This window comes from Peromyscus leucopus, chromosome 16_21, assembly GCF_004664715.2.
Source record: "Peromyscus leucopus breed LL Stock chromosome 16_21, UCI_PerLeu_2.1, whole genome shotgun sequence".
NCBI classification, from domain to species: domain Eukaryota; kingdom Metazoa; phylum Chordata; class Mammalia; order Rodentia; family Cricetidae; genus Peromyscus; species Peromyscus leucopus.
Genome location: NC_051084.1, coordinates 37,900,259 through 37,923,997, shown reverse-complemented (window position 1 = coordinate 37,923,997; position 23,739 = coordinate 37,900,259). Strand labels below are relative to the sequence as shown.

General features: G+C 49.3%; 1 protein-coding gene and 1 long non-coding RNA gene across 2 annotated transcripts in view; one reads left to right on the top strand and one right to left on the bottom strand.

Moving 5' to 3' along the window:
* The window catches only part of Fam178b (family with sequence similarity 178 member B), a 137,235-nt gene that overhangs the window by 45,831 nt on the left and 67,665 nt on the right, over positions 1-23,739 (top strand). The window contains 3 exon segments of the mRNA XM_037199843.1: positions 621-773; positions 10,196-10,301; positions 12,994-13,078. Coding sequence (XP_037055738.1) covers positions 621-773; positions 10,196-10,301; positions 12,994-13,078 — 344 coding nt within the window.
* On the bottom strand, positions 12,301-13,428 carry LOC119086762. Its single transcript, XR_005090120.1, has 2 exons — positions 13,171-13,428; positions 12,301-12,654 (listed from the first exon to the last, which is right to left on the bottom strand). It is a non-coding gene; the product is annotated as an uncharacterized LOC119086762 (long non-coding RNA).

Genomic DNA, 23,739 nt, shown 5'->3' with positions numbered 1-23,739 from the left:
TCTGCTAAGAAATCTCTCTCTCTCTCTCTCTCTCTCTCTCTCTCTCTCTCTCTCTCTCTCTCTCTCACACACACACACACACACACACACACACACACACACACACACACACACACACACACACACACACACCCTCTCCCTAGTCTGTCTTGCTTGGTGCTTCTCCCATCAGCGTACCATTGACTGTCTGGATCAGCTCATTGTGTGGAGTCTCAGTTGGCTCTCAGGATTGACCTTAACTGTCCTCCCTTCCCTCTCTTGTTTCAATGGATGATGACAGAATTGCAGAGTCCCTTCTTTGCCTTTTCCTTCCCTGTCGTTGTGCCCAGGACAGATCTCCTAACAGGCTGACAGGCAGCGTAGCTGGTTGGATCTGCATTTCAGCAGGCTCCTTGGGTGGTTGGATCCCCTAAGTCCTGGAGCACAAGGGTCGCTGGCCAAGCTAGCATGGAGACCCACACTCATGGTGCCCCATCAGTTGGTGCCTCCTCACCCCTTCCTGGACACCACCCTGGCCCTGGCTGTACACAGCCCCTCTTCTCGTTCCCCTCTTAGCACTCTGTAGGTTGCTGCAGAGCCAGGTACACCTCTGACTCCTGTCCTGTCCCTTGCCTTGCCAGGATGCTGGTGGAGAAGTTCTCCGTATCTCTCCAGATCATTTCGCCAGTGCATCCAGGTGAAACTGTATTCCTGCCTAGACGTCACCCTTTGCCCTGCATCCTGGACTCCTCCAGTCTAAAGCCACACAGTCAGCTGGAAGAGCTGTTCCTCAGGTAAGCATGCTGTGCTGGCTATTTTTATGTCAACTTGACACAAGGTAAAATCATTTTGGAACTTGAGCTGAGAAAATACTCCCACCAGAGCGGCCCATGGGCAAGTCTGTGATGCATTTTCTTGATTAATGATTGATGTGGGAGGACCTAGCCCACTGTGAGTGGTGCCAGCCCTGGGCAGGTGATCCTCAGGGCTAAACAAAAGCAGGCTGAGCAAGCCATGAGGAGCAAGCCAGTAAGCAGCACCCTTCCATGGCCTCTGCATCAGCTCCTGCCTCCAGGTTCCTGCCCTGTGTGAGTTCCTGCTCTGACTTCCCTCTGTGGTGGACTGTTATCTGGAAGTATAAGATGGAATAAACCCTTTCCTTCCCAAGTTGTTTATGGTCATGGTGTTTTAATCACAGCAAGAGACACCCAGAGACACATAGTAAGGGAAGTATAGGGAACAGTGTCGTCTGTTTCAGGGACAAGGGCTACCTCAAATAAGGAAATCCAAAGCAATGTTTTGAACAACATGAATATGTGGCCTTTTATGAATAGAGGTAATTATGTTCGTTTTCTGTTTTCTGTAACTGTAATTAGATTGGCTGTCATGAAGGGGAGTCAGGGCAGAATCTCAAGCAGAACTAAAGCAAGGCCATGGAGGAAGGCTGCTTACTTGGCTTGCTCATTCATGTTCAGCTACCTTTCTTTTTTTTAAACTTTGTTTTGGGTGCCTTGGTGTAAAGGTATCAGATCCCCTGGAACTGGAGTTACAGACAGTTGTGAGCTGCCCTGTGGGTGCTAGGAATTGAACCTGGGTCCTCTGGAAGAACAGCCAGTGCTCTTAACCACTGAGCCATCTCTCCAGCCCCAGCTACCTTTCTTATATAGACCAGGCTTACCTGCCTAGGAGTGATACTGCCCACAGTGGCCTGGGCCCTCTTTCATCCATTAGCCCCACAGACATGCCCACAGCCAATCTGAGGGAGGCAGTTCTTCAGTTGACTGTCCCTCCTCACAGATTTGTCAAGTTGACAGCTGAGATGATCTGCCACAATAATGCATGTCTGCTTAGAAAATTTGCTAATTTAGATATATATATATATACAGGGTTCTCTGTTTAGCTCTGGTTGTCCTGGAACTCCCTCTGTAGACAGGCTGGCCTGGAACTCAGAGATCTGCTTGTTTCTGCCTCCCAAGTACTGTAACTCCTACTGCCCAGCTATAAACTCTTATTTTAAATATTTTTTATTTTATTTTGTGTTTGTGTGTGTGTGTGTGTGTGTGTGTGTGTGTGTGTGTGTGTGTGTGTGTGTGAATGTATGTTATGTATGTGTGGTGCCTGAGGAAGCCGGAAGAGGGTATTAGATTCCCTGAGGCCGGCAGTTGTAGGTGCTTGGAACCAACCTTGGGTCCTCTGGAAGAGCAAAATACACTCTTAACCACTGAGACCACTCTCCAGTCCCTGGATGAATAAACTTCCTAAAGGTCTACATTATAGTAAACACCAGGCCATGCATTTACATGTTCATACTGCCTATTCCTCCCCAGTACCCCAGTTTTATAGACTAACCTGAGCCAGACTCAACATTCATGACCTGGGGATCTTGTCTCAAGTAGCACAGGGCCGAGGTCTGGGCTGTCAGAGCTTATGGCGGTCTCTCTCACCTACAGCAGGGCCGGCCCCTTTTCCATGGTTCTGTCATGCAATTTCAATTATCTGTGGCCAGCAGTGGCCTGGACATATTAAATGGGAAAATCCAGAAATAATTTATAGGTTTTTACATTGTGTACCATTCTGAGTAGAATATTGAAATTTTGAGCCATCCCACTCTATCAGTCTGAAATATGAACCCTGTCTTTGTCTGGTGATCCTCACTGGGCATGCTCTCCGCTCATTAATCACCTAGTAGCCAGCTCCAGTATCAGATTGACCCTCAAAGTGTGGGAGGCTTTTATTGAAGGAACCTCTGCTCTCCTCGGTGACTGCAGAGCTCAGGCGCAGTACCAGGCAGGACTCATTCAGACAGCAAAGAGAAGCCGTGACACTTCCTCTACAGGAAAAGGGACACGCTCTTGGCTTCAGGAGAGAAAAATATCATACACTGCAGCTGCTAAGATTGAAGGGCTGGTGATGCTCAGTGGTGAAGTGTTGCTCGAATTTTAAAAGGTCATATAATAAAAAATCCAGGCCAGATGTTGGGGTGAATGCTGAAAGATCAGAGAGACAAAGGAACAAGGCACAGCCACCACCTCTTAGCTCACCAACTCCTCAGCCTGAAAAGACTTTCTAGCCAAAAGGCCTCTAGTTGAATGAGCTACCTCAGCCGAAAAGGCTTCTAGTTCCTGTCTCCTCACGCCTTATATACCTTTCTCCACCCAGCCATTAAAGGCGTGTGTGCTTCCCAGTACTGGGATTAAAGGTGTGTGCCATTACTGCCTGGCTCTGCTTTCTCTCCTAGATGGAGTCAATCTCATGTCTCCAGGGTGGCTTTGAACTCACAGAGATTCAAACAGATCTCTGCCTCCCAAGTGCTAGGATTAAAGGTGTGTGCCAACACTGCTTGTGGCTTGTTCCGTTCTCTGATCTTCAGGCAAATTTTATTAGGGTACACAATATATCTCCACAGTTAAGAGTGTGTACACTACACCCATGTAGGGCAGCTCACAACCAGTTGTAACTCCATTCTCAGGGGATATGACACCCTATCCTGGACTCCACAGGCATCTGCACTTAGGGGTACACATACCCACACATAGACACACATTGTGTAGTGGTTAGTACCAGACACCGTTTTGGTCATCCACGGAAATCAATGAATCAGATCCCCACAGACAGCGAGGGACGAGTGTATTTGCTGGGGATACTGTCTTCAGTCTGTGTGCCATCAGTACTGGAAAGTCCGTCCCCAGCCAGAAGCACGCTTAATAACAATAGGGACAGCTGCCTTGTCCCTCCTCTTCTGGGGAGTAAATTCATGCTCAGTATCACATAATCACTGACGAATTGTTCTGTAAGGGGATTTTTAAACGGTTTACCACAATCATGCCCAACACTTGGCAGTTGTGAGCTCATGTCCAAGAATATAAGAGAAAGATAAAGAGAATTCAGAGCAGTTGCCGTCTGCCTGATCACTCCTACGGGCTGGTGACTGCGGTGGAGGCCAAACGGATAGAGACAGGGCCACCGTGACCCACCCACTTCAACCACACCCACTTCAACCACAGCATGAGCTGAGCTCAGAGTTCTCAGCTCATCTCAGCTTTAAAGATCACAGGAACACTTGAGTGTTTCTTTTAAAGTTTTTTAAAATTTAGATTTATACACACACACACACACACACACACACACACACACATAAACGCATGTGAGCGTGGCCTACATACTGCAGACAAAACATTCAGATATATGAAGATATATAAGAGTGACTGGTTTGTTTTTGTTGTTTTTTGTTTGTTTGGTTGGTAGGTTTTTGGGTTTGTTTGTTTGGTTGGTTTTTGGTTTTTCGAGACAGGGTTTCCCTGTGTAGTTTTGGTGCCTGTCCTGGATCTTGCTCTGTAGCCCAGGCTGGCCTTGAACTCACAGAGATATCCACCTGGCTCTGCCTCCCGGGTGCTGGGATTAAAGGCATGCGTGACTGTTTTGCCTGCAGTATTGTATGTACTTGCTTGGTGCCTTGGGAAGTCAGAAGAGAACACTGGATCCCCAGAACTGGAGTTATGGATGGTGGTGAGCCACCATGTGGGTGCTGGGAGTCAAACCCAGGTCCTCTACAAGAGCAACAAGTGCTCTTAACCACTGAACCATCTCTCCAGGCCCTCTAAAGGTTTCTATCCTGGAAGCTTGCAGGCTAATCTGAAGGCTGAATGAGCAGTGTAACCTGCCTCCACATACCCATTGCTCATCTTCAACAGTCAGCCAGTCTTTTCTCTCTCTTCCTGCCTGTCAACATAGCACTCTATTTTTAGATGCTGTTGCCCCTAAAAATAGTAACTTCTTATTCATATCAATCAGTGTGGAGAGTTTGATTATCTTATATGTGTGTGTGGAGGTCAGAGGACAACTTTTAGGAGTCAGTTCTTGCTTTTCACGCAGGTCCTAGGAACTCAGGTCAGCAGCCATGGCAGCAAGTACCTTTTCTATCTCATGCATCGTGCCAGCCTATAAATGTTTAATAGATTATTATGATTGGTATCAGAACAAAGTCCAAGAATTGCAATTTTACTGTGTGATGCTGTCCTAAGTAATTATATGTTGCTTCGACGCCCTAACATACCCATTTTCCTAGTTTTTCTTTTCTTTTTTTTTTTTTTGAAATACACATTCTTTTCAGCTTTTCTGTTATAAATAGTGCATCAATGTCTAGACGCCTGGGTGTCATGAAATTATGAGGTGTGTGTGTGACCCCTGATAAAGGTTCGCTTGGCCATAGTGAAAAGAGGCCAAATAAGGAAGTGATGAAAGGGGGAAGGGAGGGAGGAAGGGAGGGAGGGAGGGAGGGAGGGAGGGGAGGAAGGAAGGAAAGAAGGAAGGAAGGAAAGAAGGAGGGAGGGAGGGAAGGAAGGAAGGAAGGAATAAGGAGACAGACAGACAGAGGAGCAATGAAGGCAGCTGGCTGGGAGTGGGCAGGCATGGCTGGGTGTCAGAGAAAGGAAGGCTGCCTTAGCATGGTGAGGGGGGAGCGTGGTACCAACAGCAAGTTTCTGCCTCTAGTAGGCTGGCTGGAGGCAGGAAGTGTTTGACAGATGAGATGGCCCATGGAGCAATGATCTGGGATCAGAGCTGCTCTGCCAAAGGGAGCCAGGTGGCTGCCCAGCTTCCCTAGAGGAAGAATGCAGACCCTCCTCCCTCAGATATGCTAATGAGCAATGGACATGATGCTGGCAGTGCCTCAGATCAGTGGTGTTGGCTCTTATTTGGCTTTCTGGAGGAATGCCCTAGTGTGACATAGCAATGTGACACTATGTATGTAAAGGGGCTGAGCACTGGGTAAGGGCCACTTCCTTGACCATCTTTTGTCAAGGAAGTCTTCAAGTCTAGACATAAGAGTGGGAACAATAGGCATCCAGTCATGCCCCTATGGTATTGGTCAGAAACATGATCTTAGAAGAAAGTACAAAATTACAAGGCTTTTCCATACAAAGTCAGTCCTGGGCCACTGAGAGGCTCAGCAGGAAAGGCACTTGCTGCTAAGCCTGGTGACCTGAGTTTGATCCCTTGAACCCACAGTGGAAGAAGAGAACCAATCCCCAAGAGTCGTCCTCTGATCTCCACCCGTGAACTGTGCTATACGTGTATCTGTACTCACACATCATACACACACATGCATGTGTAGGAGCGCATGTGTGCACACAATTTAAAGTTAATGCTTTGTGAGCCGACAAGTAATTTTTCAAGTTTGCCCTCCTGCATTTTTCAAACATTTTGCAGTTGGCAGGTGGTCCTTAGGGGAGGGGACATGGGTGCTGTTACTTTAAAAGTCACCTCTTGAATAGAGTCACCTCCTCGGTACCTTCCATGAAGGGAGAACGGTTTCCTCTGAGCAAAGAGGGAAGTGTGTCCTCAAAGCTCAAGCGTGCCATCCACCTGGAGGGGCAGGGCAAGGACACAGGCTCGGCCTCCAAGTCTGGGGTCCTCATGTCGGTTCTCATGCTGCCCCAGAGCACCCTCCCCTGTCTGTCACCAGGCTGATTGACACATGACCTCGGATCAGTTCCCTGAGACCAAAATTAACATGGCTTAATGGCAGGCATTGGTTCCCAGGATCCCAGAAGCCAACCCTTGTTTCCTCCTTCATTGACAGCAATTGAGGAAATTTGATCTTCCCAAATAGGGGCCTGGAAGGGCATTGGGCTAGATGGAGGCCCACATGCTGCACAGGACAGTAGCCTACTACTCCCACGAAGGTAGAGGTTGCCTTCCCCAGCCCGTGTGTGTGTGTGTGTGTGTGTGTGTGTGTGTGTGTGTGTGTGTGTGTGTCCCTTCTGGGTGTGAAGGCATACAAGCTGCCAGGAAGCCTCGTGTAGCCTGGGCTCTTGCTCTGTGAATATTGCAGGATTGGGAGGAAGCAGGAGATGGGTAGGTCTGAACGTCTTCAGGTGATGTGGCACGCAGTGTCCACATTAACCCGGACCGCACAGCTCAGGCTGTTTAGTCTGTGCACCTTTCCTGGATGAGGGCGCCAGGTTAAAGCCAGCCATGGGGCCAGCAGGTGCCCAGAAGGAAGGGGAAGCAGCAAAGCTGGGCCACTTTGCTGGCATCCCTAGGCTTCTGACAGGGTGGTATTCTCACTCTTCTCTTTAAACAAAGAAGGAAAGCAGGGCACAGGCAGACATTTCTACCGTTACTCATTCTACTCTGTTTGGGCGTTTTATTGAAACTTTGCATCTGAAAACTTGGCAAGGGCCCAGGAAGGGATACTGTATAAATAGTTCCCCGTGGTGTTTATCCTTCTGCTGTGGCTGGGATTCGAGCGGCATTTAGAGACTCTTCCCATTGGGACTGATGCCCATAAAGTGGACTTGCAGGCAGAAGCTGGAAGACTCTTCGCTTGGACAGTATCAGGATCAGACATTCCAAGGAGGCTGCAGCTCTGTTCAGAAGCCCACCATGTGAACCAAGCTGGCCCCCCATTTGCTGTCTGCTGGCTGGCTTTCTCCTTTTTTGGCCGACTTCCTGCCTCCCTCTCTTCTGTTGCAGCCGGCAGTGAGGAAATAGATATCTGCCCTCTGTCATAGCTGTGATGGCTGAGGATTAGCAGTGTGCACAGTGTGGCTGTGCCCTGTCCCTCTCATTTCCAGTCGTAGCTAAGGGCCTTCCATGGGACCTTTTCTTCACTGGCATCCCGGGGATGACAGCTGGGTGCTCCGTGCTCAGCCTGGACTGTGTGGCATCTGCTGTCCCTCCCTTCTCCAGAGTCCTCGACATTCTCAAACTAACACCTGACCTCAGCGTTGGCAAAGGCATTAACTTGAACCCAGCATCAGTGTTCTTTTTTTTTGGGGGGGGGGTTTCGAAACAGGGTTTCTCTGTGTAGCTTTGCGCCTTTCCTGGAACTCGCTTTGGAGACCAGGCTAGCCTCAAACTCACAGAGATCCGCCTGGCTCTGCCTCCCGAGTGCTGGGATTAAAGGCATGTGCCACCACCACCCAGCTCAGTGTTCTTTTTTATTTGGGGTTTTTGTTGATGTTGTTTAATGTTTTATTACGTGTGTGTGTGTGTGTGTGTGTGTGTGTGTGTGTGTGTGTGTGTGTACACGTATACACATGCATACCACACCATGTTCATGGAGACCGAAGAGCAGCTTTCAGGAGTCGGTTCTCCTTCTATTGTGTGGGTCCCAGGGATCAGAATCAGGCTGTCAAGATTGGCAGCAAGCGCCTTTATCAGCTGAGCTGTCTCTCTGGCCTGGTGTCTGCATCCTTGGTGTGGAGATCGGACACTGGCTTTTGTGGATCTGACAACTGACTGTGTCTCCCAAGGTTTGTGAGTTTTCATGGCATACCTGCCTGCCTTTTTGTTCCAGGCCTCCCAGACCGGGGATGCTATGGGTTCTGTTCTTCCTCTTGAGGGTCAGGCCAGTGTCTGCACTAGGTTGTCCATGTCACCGTGACCAGCAGCTCCCCCCACATCCGGTGAACTACACTTGGCTCGTTCCCCAGTCTCATCAAACTCCTGGCATCTCATTTAGCTGGAAACCTAGATTGCCTAGAAAGCTGTTGTCTGCAAGGCACTGTGGGCTCAGGCCTTCTCCGGCTCCCTTACTCCTAGCCTTATGGCTGAAATCACCCTTGACGGAGATGAACTCGATGGCAGCTCTCATTTCTCCAGCAGGAAGTCCACTGAGAAGCCCGAGGAGCAGAAGGAGGACGCTGTGACACCCCCCTTGGAGCAGCAGTTGAAAATGTGTGCTGGAGGCCACCAGGGGCTTGTACACTTGGCTCCCCCACTGAGCAACTGGCAGAGTGCCCCACCCCAGAAGAATGCCAGAACCAGTGTCTCCCAGAATCCCCTGCTTTCCAGTGGCCTCGACACATGCCTCTTAGCGGGTCCTGCCAGTGTGTAAAGCACTCTGACTTCCTTTGCCGAGTGCTGTCCCTTTGCCTGCATCAAGAAAGCATCCTTGTGACAGGCACCTGGGGCAGAACTGGTAGGGCCTGTACACACAGGAAAGTGTCTCAGAGCAGTTAACGCGCCCTGACCACAGGAACAATGTCTCTTTCTCTTCCCAATTTAAATGACTTCAAATCTATATAATTTGTAAATGGCCTGGACAGGCTCAGAGTGTGACAGCAGCTTGGCGCAAGGGAAAATCTTGGTTTTGGAGCATTCTGTTCCTGGCAGATGGCAGTGTGCTGTCCTTTTCAAAAAAGTAGTAGATCAGGGAGGGCTAGCCGAAAAGATTGGACCCACGATGTTATCTGAATAGTTACTCTATGGTTTCATTTCCTGGAATCCAAGTTGGCCATCTTTGGGCTATTCTCTAAATAAAAAGCACAAAAATGCATAGAGGGTGGAACACCCTACCTCACACCCAGTTTCAAGTGACCAGGAACTCAGAAGGTGACTAAGTCCAACCAGGCCTTCTAAAGTTTCTTCCAAAGCACTACAGCTGCTCACCATACACCACACAACTAACTAGCCTGTTTTGTTTTCCAAAGGCCCGGGCCTGCAGGTCAAGGAGACCTGCCAGAGCTGCTCTCCTGCCAGCAGCCTGGTTCTGACAGGATGCAGGACAGCACACCCGGGTTCTAGTTAAAAACATGTTACTGACCTGAACACACACATGCACTCCCAGGACAAAGGCAGCCCACACAGTCTGAAGAAGGCTTCCTGGGGCCCTTCCTGGGCATTTCCTTCCCAGAATTCCCCAGTCCTGGGCCCCTTTCTGTTATTTTCCCACCCTCTCAGGTATCCCCCTCGGTGTCAGAAAAATACAAGATGAGGCGGAAACACTGTGTAACTAGACCCAAAGACGCAGGTGCCCACGGGTAATTCTGTCTACCCCTTGCAGCGGGAGCCCCAGAAGGAGCCTCAGGCGGGGATGGCTGACCCCTGGCTTCTCCCTTACCTGGCCAGGATCCTTACCTTGGTTTCCCACTCTGTCAAATAACAAGGGACAAGGGCAAATACTAGTTAGTTGTGGGTTTAAAACACCGTGTAGAATGTCTGTGGGAAGCATTGGAGACAACAAGCTGCTCTGATCATGTTATGAGTAGTTTTTTTTTTTTTTTTTTTTTTTTCCTTCCCATGATGTCTCATGACAAGGACTCTAAAAGTACAGTTGTCCTTAATGTTCCTATGTGCTTCGTGGCATCCCGGTAAAGCAAAGGTGAGTCTAGCATTGCCACTGAGCCCAGCTTGCCAAGGGGCCCCCGCTGAGGAAGGCTGCTGTGCTGCCAGCTGGTACTACCCTAACCTGACTGCCCCGACCCCGCAGGTCCTCACAGGCCCAGCAGCTCTCCTTTCTGCACCAGGGTCTCCTGAGCAACCTCTACCTGCACGCCTCTGACTACCCGCGACCTCTGCTGCGGTGGCTGTTCCAGGTGAGAGACACAGACCCGCCGCTAGGTGGCGGGAACGATGCAGCCCTCTGGCCCCGCCAGGCCCCAAGGCCAGATTGGCTGGCCGCTTAGCTTCTTTTTGCTTTGGATACTTCAGATCCAGGTGACAGAGGAAGGATTAATCCTCACTGTAATGCTGAAGATGCCAAGGTCCAGGAGGTGCAGGGACTCAACTAGTCCCAGACATGGAGTCTGTCTGGACGTCTCTGTTCAGTACCCCCAGACTGTGTGCCTCTAGGGTATTCCTGTGCTACCTACCCAGTGAGGGGTCTGTTTTTCCTGAGGTGCCCAGTGTTGTTCCTAATAGGCTTAGAACTGAGTGACTCGGTCCATTCTAGTCAGCAAGAGTGTCCATCATAAACACCATCTCCCCTGCTTTGCCCCCGACATCCCCAATCCTGCTATCACAGCCATGAATGGCTCATCCCAGAGGCACAGCTGGAGGGGGCACCCAAGGCCCGTCTGCAGCCCTGGAGGTCAGAGCTCGTGAGTTCATTGCTATAGACTCTCTGGAGTTTAAGGGTTTGCTACTCTCTGAAGCTGTAGGTGGTCTGGAAGAGCCTAGAACAGTTCCTTCTGCCCCAGTTTCCTCCCTGGAGGAACATTTGCCTTGAGGCAACACACATTCTGTGTGAGGATGTAAACCTCTGGTAGGTGAAAGGCTAGCAGACGGCCCAGGACCTAATGCTGCCCTCCAAATGTCCTGCGCTTGCCTTGCCTTGGCCGCCGCCCAGGCCTGTCCCTGTCTGGGGCTGGGCTGGTCACAAGTTACAGCTGGTACCAGAGCTGCTAGTTGAGGCCTGGAGCCCAGCTGCCAGTCAGGGCTGCCATGCAGGGCGGAGTGTTAAGGCTCTTCCCAAGCTTAGCGGGCTGGCTGCCTTCCAGATGGAGCTCACTCTGCAGCCTCTGGGGACCCTTGTGGTGCCCCTGTCCTGGAGGGGAAGGACTCCTGGGACCCTTATGCATAGCTGTCACCCTGCTCTCTGTCTCCCCCAGTCCCTGGGGTGGGGAGATTGGGGCTGCAGGGCGGGTAGGAGCTGGGAACAGTCAGGCCATTATTCTGCACCCGCAGCCGTTTCTCCTGCTCCATGCACAGTGGATGACAAATACACAATTGGCCATTGGGAGGCACAAAGAACCCCTCTAAGACATCGCCCACAGAGGGTCCTTGTGTGACCCTGACAGGCGAGGAGTGCCCTCCCTTTTCACGGCTCAGTCTCCACTAGGTTCCGGAATTCAGGCCATGGACTGGTGGAGAAACCTCCCTATCTTTTGTGCCACCTCCATAGCACCAAGAGGGGTGCCAGGGGAGAGGAGTCGAGACCTAGCCCCAGGTGGAAGCTCAGGCTGTCGCTTTGGGCAAGTCCTTGGTGGTGTCAGCTTTGTGTGATGGAGCCAGCAGTCCAGTGTGGGTTAAATGAGAAAGTCCGTCTGTCTGGTCGCGTGTCTCTCCCGCAGATCCCCAGCTCTGCTTAGGGCCGGGCAAGGAACAGCAAGGACACGGAGCTGCTTCCTGCCCCTGTCAGGCTCCGTCTCCCTAAAGCCACTGACTACAGGGGCTTCTCACAGGGAGTCAGACAAGGCTAGGCCTCAGGCCGAAGGAAACCAGGGACAGGGAGGGATGGGCACTCGGGGCAGGCTTCTGAATGGGAAACTAGCTGACCTGTCCAGGCATATTTAACTCAATTGGGCGGGTCACAGGTTATCCATTCTAACACGAGGGGTGACCAGCAGAACTTACCACCTCTGCTCAGTTGACCACTCCTTTGGAAAAGATGTCCTATTGTTGCTGAGACTTGGTAGGTCCTGGGCTTGTCTCTTCCCTGCTCCCAGGGCCTCTTGAGGTACACTGTACACACCAGGTAAACAGCCCAGGCCTCAGCACTCCGGACTTACATGCACCCCTCACCATGGTCGCAGGGGCACCTATTGATGGGCCTTGCCAGGGAGGGTGGACAAAAGCAGGTAGCCTACATCCCAGTGAATTTATGTTCATGTTGGTAGACGTTAAAGCTGTTAGAACTGAGAAGGTTGGAATACAGGAGAGGAGCAGGGCCTTGGCTTCTGACACAGAATCCTTAAGAACCACAGCTGGGAGGAAGGGAAGCCATAGGCCCTATGGAGCAGGAGACTGAGGAAATGGTTCGTTACAATCAGGCTCCAGCAGGTGGGGGGGGGGAGGGGCGGCGCGTCGAGCTTGTAGACCCCAGTGCTGGCCTAGAGAGTGCCACTTTTTGAGCCAGGCATAGCCTGTAAGATCAGCTTCCAGGTAGAGTCCTGCTTTGCTTGCCGTCTCCAGATGTGTGGCTGAGCAGGAGGAAGGGAGTCTTGGCATCTGTAAAGCAATAGTCATGACAGTATCCTTCCACCCTACTGACTTGGAAGCATTAAATGAGATATATTTAATACACAATATTGTATACATGTATGAAACTGTTTCTGGTGACTTATACTTAGAATCTCAGCACTTGGGAGGTAAAGGCAGGAAAACCTGGAGTTCAAGGTTATCCTTAATTGTACAGCGAGTTCTAGGCCAGCCTTGGCTACGTGAGATCCTGCCTTTGAGGGTCTTTGAGAACAAACAAAAAAAGATAATAAATTTGTATGAAGTCTTGCTACTATTACTCTGTGATACATTTTTGTTGTTGCTGTTTTTGTTTTGTTTTCTTCCTAGTTGTTAACATGGCCTCCAGAAACCTCTTCAAGAGCTTTTGATCTCCTCTGGGATCTCAGCATAGATGGACTATTCCGTCAGCCTGGTAAGTACCAGGGTGCAGAGTGTGTACTCACACACTGGAGCCTGTCTCCCTACCCCCACCCCAGCCCGGCATGCTGTGGGGACATGCGTCACCTGTGATGGAGACATCAGGCCGCACATCTTTGGCTCCGACTCCAGTGTCTTGACAAACAGCCAGCAGGCTCCTTGGAACCCCCACCAGGCTGTGGTCCAGTTCTCAGTGACCAAATCCAGGCTGACCTCACAGCCTCCTGGGATCCCTGTACCGTTCAGAAAGGACAGCTTGTCATCCAAATCCTTCCAGGGACCCAGGAGGGAGAGCGGCAGCGCATCGGAGTTGCACTTTGGCCTAGCGTCACCAGGAAGGAAACTCAGAGCTGCTCCCACCCCGTGCTCTCCTAACGGCACCTCAGTTGAGTGACAGCCTCCGGTCTCTGCCTTGGCTGGGGCATTTTGGGTATATTTGACTCAGCATTCCAGAGAAGCGTTTCATGTCCTGCTAGTGGCTACACCTTCCCCAGATGCCATCATTTGGTACCTGAACCTAGACACTTTGGCACCAAAAAATTGTTATGTAAGCAGTTGGAAGTTGCTTACAGCTGGCAGGGAGGGACTCTCAGAGGACTGGACTCCACCTTTGTCCAGCCATTACTCCCTACCCCAAAGCACGCATGCGCACGCGCACACACACACACAGCTCTGAGGGCCAAGGTTGAAGCCCGGGGTACCCCAGAGCCCCCGGCCCTTTGAGTATTCTTCTGCTTCAGGGGTTGCCAAGACGGAGCCATCTGTCAAATCAGAGCGTTCCAGACGCCCCCGTGGGCCCCTCACTAAGGCTTCTCAGAAGCCACCAGTCCGAGCGTGTTCTTCCTTTTCGTAACCTCTGCCCCTGTGGCCTGTGTAGCCTTTTGCGGCCTCAGGGCCGCCTCTGCAGCATGCCTGCCCTTTTGGAAACAGAGGCCTTCCTTGTCCACGGCTCTCCATGCTGTGCTATGTGTCTCCTCCACTCTGCCCTCCTCCCCCCAGTCAGGAGGGCTACAAAGTAGCTCCTGGGTTTCTGGTTCTCTGCTCTGGTTCCCCAGCTTCAGAGTGTGTCCTTAGATGTCACCTTTGAGTCCAGACGGGTTCTGTCCCCTGCTAAGTAGAATAAAGCCTGGCCTAGAGAACTCCCTGTCTGAGATGAGGATCCCCACTGACTTAGTTAGCCTGAGCCACAAAGAACTAACTTAAACGGGTATCTGCACACCTGTGTTCACCACAGCGTTGTTCATAACAGACAAAAGGTGGAAGCGGCCTACATGCCTGACAGATGAACAGATAAACAAAATATGACATACCTGTATGTATGTATGTATGATGAAATACATATATATGGTGGACAGAGTAGGCATGTGACGGGAGGAAGGCAACTCTGACACACGCTGCAGTATAGATGAGCCCCAGAACCCTTATGTTACTGAAACAGAACTGTGGCAGAAGGGCAGACACCTTGATCCCACTTGCATGCCATCCCTCAAGAGGGGGGGTTCATAGAGCTGTAGCCACCAGGGGCTGAGGAGAGAGAGGAGAGTTGTTCAGCAGCTTTTGGCTTGGGAAGCTGCTCATGGCCATGCAGCAGTGAGAGTGTAGGGCCACTGCCCTCACAGGCCACAAAGCCTCCTGTCTGTCAGCATGTTTGACTGCCTAGCTGCACCCCGACACAGGAGACATATAAAGGTTAATTTAAATCCAGGATAGCTACAAAAGAAGCCTTGCTCCTCAGGTTCACGTAGAGCCTGGAGGCCCTGGGGCCTTTGTGAGGACAGCAGAGCTCAAGGCAGAACTGTAGGACTGCCTTGCCTTCACACCTGTCTTCTCCACACCTCGGTTCCTGTTCCCTGGGGGTGTGCTCACTGATGGCTCTTCTCTGACTGCCTGTCCTGTGGAAGGTCTTCTGCAGTCACTTTTATCCAGCCCACTTACTGAGTCTGGAGAGTAGGGCACAGTTTCAGCATGTCCTGTGACGGGAGTTAAAGACTTGAGCACTCCAGATAGGCTGATGTGTAAGGGCAGGATGTGTTGAGAAGCAGCTGGTGATGAACTTGGAGGATGGAATATTCTGGAACTTAACTAGTCTTTACCTCAGGGAATATTCACTATCCACTCACAGATGCCTGGAGGCCTCCTGCATTAGGGTCCAGCTGGATGGCAAAGGGACAGGATGACTCAGGCCAGCCCTTGTCCTCAGAAAGCAGATGACCAAGAGGAGGGCAGGGAGCCAGCACCTACCATCAGAGGAAGAGGAAGCAGAGGAGGGGGGACTGGACTTCCAGCTGGGTGTGGCTGGCCTGCAGGAACCAGGCCCCAGGAGGCTTTTGATCACCTCTGGAAACTGCATGGGGCAGGATTGCACACTCACTTGCCAGGAGAGCACGTGAGCCCCAGATGGAGTGCCTGCCCTATCTGAAGGGTCCACCCACACAGGTTGGGTCCAGGTCAGTGCATGCCATCACACAGCCTTCTTGTTGTCAAGCCCTTTTTTCATTGAACTGTACCTTGACTGGTAGTGGCATATGACAGGAAACCCACAGGTAGCTGGTTGTGTGTTCTGCTCTATAGCATCGGGTCTCTGGTTTCTGTGTCCACCTTTTCTGTTCCTTCACCTCAAGGCTCCAAAATGGCTGCCATAGGATTATCATGCATTTACATGTTCTCATGAGACAGGGTTCAAGGCTGAAAAGAGACGACTCAGTGATAAAATGTGTGCCTAAGCAGGAAAACCTGAGTCTGATCCCTAGCACGCAAATTTTAAAACACGGGCCACAAGAAGAGTCCTCACTTTGCATGAATTTCTCTCTGTATGTGCATTATTTACCTTGCTGTTGCTGTGATTAAATACCGTGTCCAAGACAACCTCTGGGAGAGTTTTACTTGGGCTTATGGTTGCAGAGAAATGAGTCTGTCATGGCAGCCAGCGGCAAGCCTGGCTGGCAGCTGGAAGCTGAGCACTCACATTTTTTTTTTTTTAAGATTTATTTATTTATTATGGATACAGCATATGTGACTGCAGGCCAGAAGAGGGCGCCAGATCTCATTACAGATGGTTGTGAGCCCCCATGTGGTTGCTGGGAATTGAACTCATGACCTCTGGAAGAGCAGTCAGTGCTCTTAACCTCTGAGCCATCTCTCCAGCCCTGAGCACTCACATCTTAACCCCAGCACAAGGCAGAGAGGGAAGTGGGGTGAGACTGAACTCTCAATGCTCCTCCCCGTGACCGTGACTACTTCTTCAGCAAAGCTGTGTTATTTCCTCTACCAGCCTGGGTCAAGTGTCCAAATGCCTGCGCTATACGGGCCATTCCTCATTCAGACCATCACATATACTCCTTTTCTTGATTGCGTGCGTGCGTGCGTGCGTGTGTGTGTGTGTGTGTGTGTGTGTGTGTGTGTGTGTGTGTGTAGATCAGAAGGCTGCCTGTGGGAATTGTCCTCTTCTCCCACCTTGTGGGTTCTGGAAATGGAACTCAGGTTGTCAGACTTAGTGGCCGGTGCCTTCACCCACTGAGCCATCTTGCCAACCCTCATTTTCTGTTTACCAGGACTTTTTTTCCCTCAAGACAGGGTTTCCCTATGTAGCCCTGGCTGCCCTGAAACTCACTGTGTAGACCAGGCTGGCCTCAAACTCATAGAGATCGCCTGCCTCTGCCACCTGAGTGCTGGGATTCTGTACCTGCGCAGCTCGGGGTCCTGTGTCTTATGTCTTACATCATCAGTGGGCACTGGCGACGGAGCACCTGCCACTGCATGGTCACGCAATCCCGCCTTAAAAAGCCAGAAGTGGACCCCCACCTCTCTCTCTGCGCTCTCTGCTCTGTGTTCTCTCTCTGTTCCCTGCTCCGCTCCACTCCCTCCCGGCCAGGCCTGGCTCCTCCCTCCCCTGCCAGGCCTGGCTCCCTCCTATCCCCTGCTTCTTTCTAATAAAGCTCTTTGTAACTCTGGCAGTCGTGGCCGTGGCCATGACTTTTCCGCCACCACCAGCGCCGTTTCACTACCACTGAGTGCTGGGATTAAAGGTGTGCCGCATTACACCCGGCTGACCCGGACTTTTTGTTTGTTTGCTTGAAGTTTTTTGAGACATGGTCTCTCTACATAGCCTGGTTGTCCCAGAATGCACTCTGTAGACCAGTCTGGCCTTTAAGTCACAGAGATCCACCCGCCTCTGCCTCGGGTTTGCTGGGGTTAAAGGCGTGCGCCACCACACCCAGCCACCAGGACATTCTTTCCACCTTGTTTCGCTGTACAGAACTGGCCACAGGCTTCAAAGGCTGCTTGCCATATTTTCTGACTGTCAGTGCCCTTTGAACATCTTGGCTGTGTGTGGAGTTTTCAGTCTCACAAAGCTGACCCTCTAGGACAAAACCCAAGAAGCCCATTTCCCCAGCTTCTTTCAGATACTCTTTATTTTAGAATGAGTCCCTGAACTGTACAGTACAATAAGGCTCCCTGTTTGTACAGTCTTGCCACTGTGTTAACTACTCTGAGGCTCCAGAGAGAGTCTGAAGACCATGGAGGGATGCACTAGGTATATGATTTGAAGACTGTGAAAAGATATGCGGTGTGTGTGGCTTCCATGAACTGTTGTGGTATTTTGTATAAGGGACCCGAGGAACCTCAGATTTTTGGAGAGGGTCTTGGAACCAACCCCAGGATTCCAAGGGTGGCTACATTGTCTGAGCAGAGTTATCACAATAGCTTGCATCTATACCTCTAATATCTGGTCAACTAGTTCCTTAGGTGGCAAAGTTGGCAGAGAAGTAACTGTTTAGACAGTACAAAGAAACAGCAAATGCTAGACCCTGACATGTGCAGCCCTAGTTCTGGCTAGATGTGCCTCCTCTGCGGACCTTCTGGCAGGAAATAGCCTGGTTTCTGCTGGAATAGCCAGAGCTGTTTCTGCAGACTGTGGCTCAGAGACCTGGCTGCTGCTGAGGCCTCCGTGGCTCCTCTGCTAAGGTGCAGGGCGGTCTAGATCTTACCTGATCAAGGAAGAAGGGCGTGGCTGCTGCTGTCAGACCTGGACATTTTCAAGTGTCTTTTCTGTTGTTGTGATCAAACACTCACCAAAACCAAGTTGGGGAGGAAAGTGCTTATTTGGCTTGAGTTTCCAGGTCACAGCCCATCATTGAGGTAGGTCAGGGCAAAGTCAAAGCAGGAACCTGGAGCTGGCTGGCTGGCTGTAGACTCACTCACTGGTGCGTGCTTGGTTAGCTCAGCCATCTCTGCTGTCTGCCTACAGAATGCTTTGTTATTCCCAAAGAAGCTTTATACCCACCCGTTGGGAGTCAGACCCTTCCCAGTATACCCTTCTGGCCAGTTCCTGGCAATCTTTAATCTACTGTCTCTTTGCCTACTTGACATAAAGTTAGTTAGTTAGGTTTTTTTGTTTTTGTTTCTTTAGGAATCTTATGTATCCCAGACTAGTCTGTATCTGAGACCAGTCTTGAATTCTTTTTCTTTAGAGGATCTCACCATACAGCACTGGCCGATGTGGTACCCACTGTGTAGATCAGGCTGACCTCAAATTCACTCCTGCCTTTGCCTCTGCCTCCCAAATGCTGGTATTAAAGGCCTGGACCTGTATGCTCAGTGCCACAGTGGCTATTTACATAATACCACACAGTCTGTAGTGTTTTTCTCTGGCTTCTTGCAAAATGTTTTCAAGGTCCATGCCTGCTTTAGTCTGCCTTACTACTCTGAGACAGTTCTGACTGAATTGGATGCTCATTCCTTTGGGTTGGACAGGCTGTCCAGGAAGCTCTTAGACAATGTTGTGGTTATAGGCACACTTACTTATACCCAGCTTTTTATGTGGGTGCTGGGGCTTCCAGCTCAGTTCCACTGAGCAGCTCCCCATTTCCAGCTTTCATTTTGGCGAAGTTCGGTTTACCATTTTGCTTCCCTTACACCCATTCTTTTGGGTTCAGTTTAAAGATGCCATTGCCTGGTCCTGACAACTGTGGTTTCTTCTAAAAGTTTTCTCCTTTTAGATCATAAATTTGGGCCTTTGAGTCAAGTGGGTGATGCACATATCAGGTAGAGGCAGGTAGATCTCTATGAGTTTGAGACCAGCTTGGTCTATAGTGAGTTCCAGGTCAGTCAAGGCAACATAGTGAGAATTCTGTCTTAAAAAATACTAATAAACCAGGCAGTGGTGGCGCACGACTTTAATCCCAGCACTGGGGAAGCAGAGTCAGGAAGATCTCTGTGAGTTGAGGCCAACCTGGGCTACAGAGTGAGTTCCAGGAAAGGCACCGAAGTTACACAGAGAAACCCTGTCTTGAAAAACAAACAAACAAATCCAGGAGGTGGTAGTGCATGCCTTTAATCCAGCACTCAGGAAGCAGAGTGATAAGCAGATCTCTGAGTTACAGGCCAGCCTAGTAAATAATAAACAAACAAACAAACAAATGTAGGTCTTTTGATCTACCATGAATTCCTCTCCTATATACAAGATGTGAGACAGAGGTTCAGCTTTATTCTGTTTTGTTTTTTCAAGATATAATTTCTCTGTGTAGCCCTGGCCATCCTGGAACTCACTCAGTAGACCAGGCTGGCCTCAAACTCAGAGGTCCATCTGCCTCTGCTCCCAAGTGTTGGGATAAAAGGCGTGCATCACCACTGCCCGGCTCAGCTTCATTCTTTCATCGGAGCTGTCTAGTCGTCCCAGCACTATTCCCTTTTTACTGAATTGTCTTGGCAGCCATGTTGAAAGTCAATTGGTCATGAATGTAGGGTCTCTTTCTGAATTCCCAGCTTCCTCATGGTTCATGTGTCTGTTCTTATGCCAACAGTTGGGATTTCTTGACTAACTGTAGATTTCAGAAATGAGTTGTGTTCATCCTCTACCCTTTCTGAAATGGTTGCAGCAATTCAGAGTCCCACATTTTCATCTGAGACGCCATGGAAATCCTGACAATTTATGTAAAAATAACAGCTGGAGTTTTTATTCTTGCTGTGTTAATCCGTAGCTAGCCAGGCAGTGCTTGCCTTCTGTCTTGGTCTGTTTTGTGTTGCTTTAGCGGAATACCACAGACTGGGTGATTTGGACACAACAGACATGTATTCGGTTCACTGTTTTGGAGACTGGGAAGTCTAAGCCTGAAGGCCACTTCTGGTCAGGACCATACTTCTGTGTCCAAGGTCACCAAAGGCATCAGGAGTATAGGAGAGAAGGCCGCTGAACACGTCCTTTCAGGAGGAAGCTCCTCCCAAGATAATCAGCCCATTCTTAAGAATTCTTTTCTCATGACTTCAGCACTCTTGAACAGCCCATCTCTCCCCACTGTGGCTTTGAGAATGAAGTCTCTAACACTGTGGACACATGCAAACCACGACACCATGGTAACAATCCTGTCTTCAAGTCCATGAACATGGGATATCTTTCCTCACTGTTCTTTCCACAGTGTTCGAGTATACATGAGCTATGCTTCCTTGGTTAAGTTTATTCCTAAGTACCAGGGTGGGAGAGATAGCTCAGCAACTAAGAGGTCTTATTACTCTTGCAGAGGACCAGGCTCAGGTCCCAGCACCCACATCAGGCAGCCTGTAACTTCAGTACTAGGGACCAGACACCCTTTGGAATCCATGGGCTCCTGAAACTCACACAGGCTTACACATACATACACAACTAAAATTAAATAAATAAAATCTAAATGTATCCTTAAGTATTTTATTCTTTGCAATGCTATTATAAGTAAGACAATTTCTTTACTTCCCCTGTGAAGCTTTCACTCCTAACAAAGCAAAATATGATTGGCTTTTCTGCACACTGACCTTGTGTCCTGCAGCTTTGCCAAACCTGAAGTTTATTAACTGTAATCGTTCTTCTGTTTTTTGTTTTTTTCTTGTGGTAGAGTTTGGTTTGGAAAGCAAACATTCTTGAGCAATTAACTGTTTGGAAGTAATGACTTCATGTTAGTTTAACAATGTGTTTTGGCTGAATGGTCTTGGTGCTTGCAGAGGTGTGGAACTGGCCATTATCTCAGCCCCAGTCCCCTTGAACCTGTGGAGTAGAAAGCACTGTTTCTCCCCTGTTGGAGACCAAACTCTCCAGAAAAGGAGCAAGTAGCACGTAGGCCTTTCCCAGCAGCCTCTAGAACAATGTGGTTCATTTTTACCTACGCAGTCCATGCTCTCTCTCCCGGCGTCTCTCATATTTGTGTAGGAGGAGGGGCTGTAGTAAGATAGAATGGCCCTGGCCAGGACATTCTTCAGATACTTTGAAAGTGGGCGAGAAGTTCAACTCTAAGCACAAATTGGTTCATTTTCCTGGGCAGGGTCTCTGGATACTCCTTCTTCTTGCCTTGGTCACTGAATTTTCCCCGTTTTGTTCCCAGGGCTCTGGATCATTCTTTCTGGGCCTAGAGGCTCCCAGGTTGCAGGTCACTGTCTGCCATTGCTCTTGTATTTTCTCTCCTTCCTCCTCCTCCTTTCCTTCCTTCTAGTCTCTCTCCAAACTCCCAGACAGTGTTCACAAAGTTCCTTCTTACAAGAAGGAGTTAGAGGTTGAGATGTCACGTAGTTGATAGAGTGCTTGCTTAGCATGTGCAGAGCCCTGGGTTTGATCTCAGCACAGGGACACCTGAAATCTCAGTGCTTAGTGGGTGACTCAGAAGGTCAAGGTCATCCTTGGCTACATAACAAATCTGAGGCCAGCCTGGCTACATGAAAACTGTCTCAAACGCTTATGTCAAGTGGACTGAAAAAAACTAACCAGTGCATCCCCCAAAACATTTAGTGATGATAAATCACAAAGCAATTTATTTTAAAATAACTATTTGGTATATACATAATTTTACCATTTCCTTGCATTCTTGATGCTACTGTCTCAATTTCATCTGTACTGGGATTACAGTCATTTACCCCTAGAGCAGTGGTTCTCAATCTTCGTAATGCTGGGACCCTTAAGTACGGTTCCTCATGGTGTGCTGAACCCCAACCATAAAATTATTTTCATTGCTACTTCATAACTATAATTTTGCTACTGTTATGAATCATAATGCAAATATCTGTTTTCTGATGGTCTTAGGTTACCCTTGTGAAAGGTTTGTTTGATCCCCAAAGGAGTCTAGACCCACAGATTGAGAGCCACTGTTCTAGAGTAGTAAAAACTTATTTAAGATTGGGTTCCCAAGCTAGGCGGTGGTGGCGCACGCCTTTAATCCCAGTGTAGCTAGAGTTTTCCTGCCTGGCCCACAGTCAGGACAAATCTCTCTCACCTGCCAGTTCCACAGCCGCTCAGACCCAACCAAGTAAACACAGAGACTTATTTTGCTTACAAACTGTATGGCCGTGGCAGGCTTCTGCTAACTGTTCTTATATCTTAAATTAGTCCATTTCTATAAATCTATACCTTGCCACGTGGCTCGTGGCTTACCGGTACTTTACATCTTCCTTGTCCTGGCGGTGGCTCCAAGCAGTGACTTCTGCCTTCCTGTTCTTTTATTTCTCCTCTCTGTTAGTCCCGCCTATACTTCCTGCCTAGCCACAGCCAATCAGGTTTTATTCATTGACCAATCAGAGCAACTTGACCTACAGACCATTCCCCAGCACAGCCAAGTGCAGACCATCTCAGACACCTGCACTCAGGCCCGTGGTCCTAATCATCCTTTATGCGGACCTGCTGGGTAAAGCCACGAGGAACCCGAGAACGGGCTCCCACAGGACATACAGAACATCCCACAGCATCCCAGCACTCAGGAAGAAGAAGCAGAACTCACTGTGCCCTGGTTTGTCCCTTTTGGAGTAAGAAAGTATTTAGCTTGCTTTTGGTTTTGAAAGAGCCCACAGTTGAGAGACTTTGGATTATTTTAAAAAGACTGAACTATTAAAATATTTGAGTTTTTTAAGATTTATTATTTTTATTTTATGTGCATTGATGTTTGCCTGCATGCATGTCTGTGTGAGGGTGTCAGATCTTGGAGTTACAGACAGTTGTGAGCTGCCATGTGGGTGCTGGAATTGAACCCTGGTCCACTGGAAGAGCAGTCAGTGCTCTTAACTGCTGAGCCATCTCTCCAGCCCCAGATTATGGGCTTTTTTTTTAATAAGAAAATTTTTTCATTCATTTTACATACCAATCAAAGATCCCCCTTCCCTCCTCCTACCCCTCCAGCCTCCACCCGATTATGGGACTTTTAAAAGTTGGAAAGTTTTATGTTGTGATATTAATATTAATATGACATCTTGGGGAGATGAGAAAGAGACATCATAGTTGAATAGTAATGTGTTTGTATATCAAGTTGACAAGAGATCAGTTGTCATCTCAGAGAAAGGAAACTCAATTGAGAAAAATACATTCATAAGAATGCATATAGGCAAGCCTGTGGGGAAATTTTCTTGATTAATGATTGATGTGGGAAGGTCTAACCCCATTGTGAGTGTGCTACCTCTAGGCAAGTGGTCCTGGGTGTATAAGAAAGCAAACTGAGCAATTCAGGGGAGCAAACCAGTAAGCAGCATTCCTCTATGGCCTCTGCTTCAGTTCCTGCCTCCATGTTCCTGTGTTGAGTTCCTACCCTGACTTCCTTCAATGATGGAGTATAATCTGCAAGGTGAAATAAATCCTTTCTTCCCCAGATAGTTTTGGTTGGCATTTTATCACAGCATTAGATACCTAACTAGGACAGAAGGATGCTGAGAGCA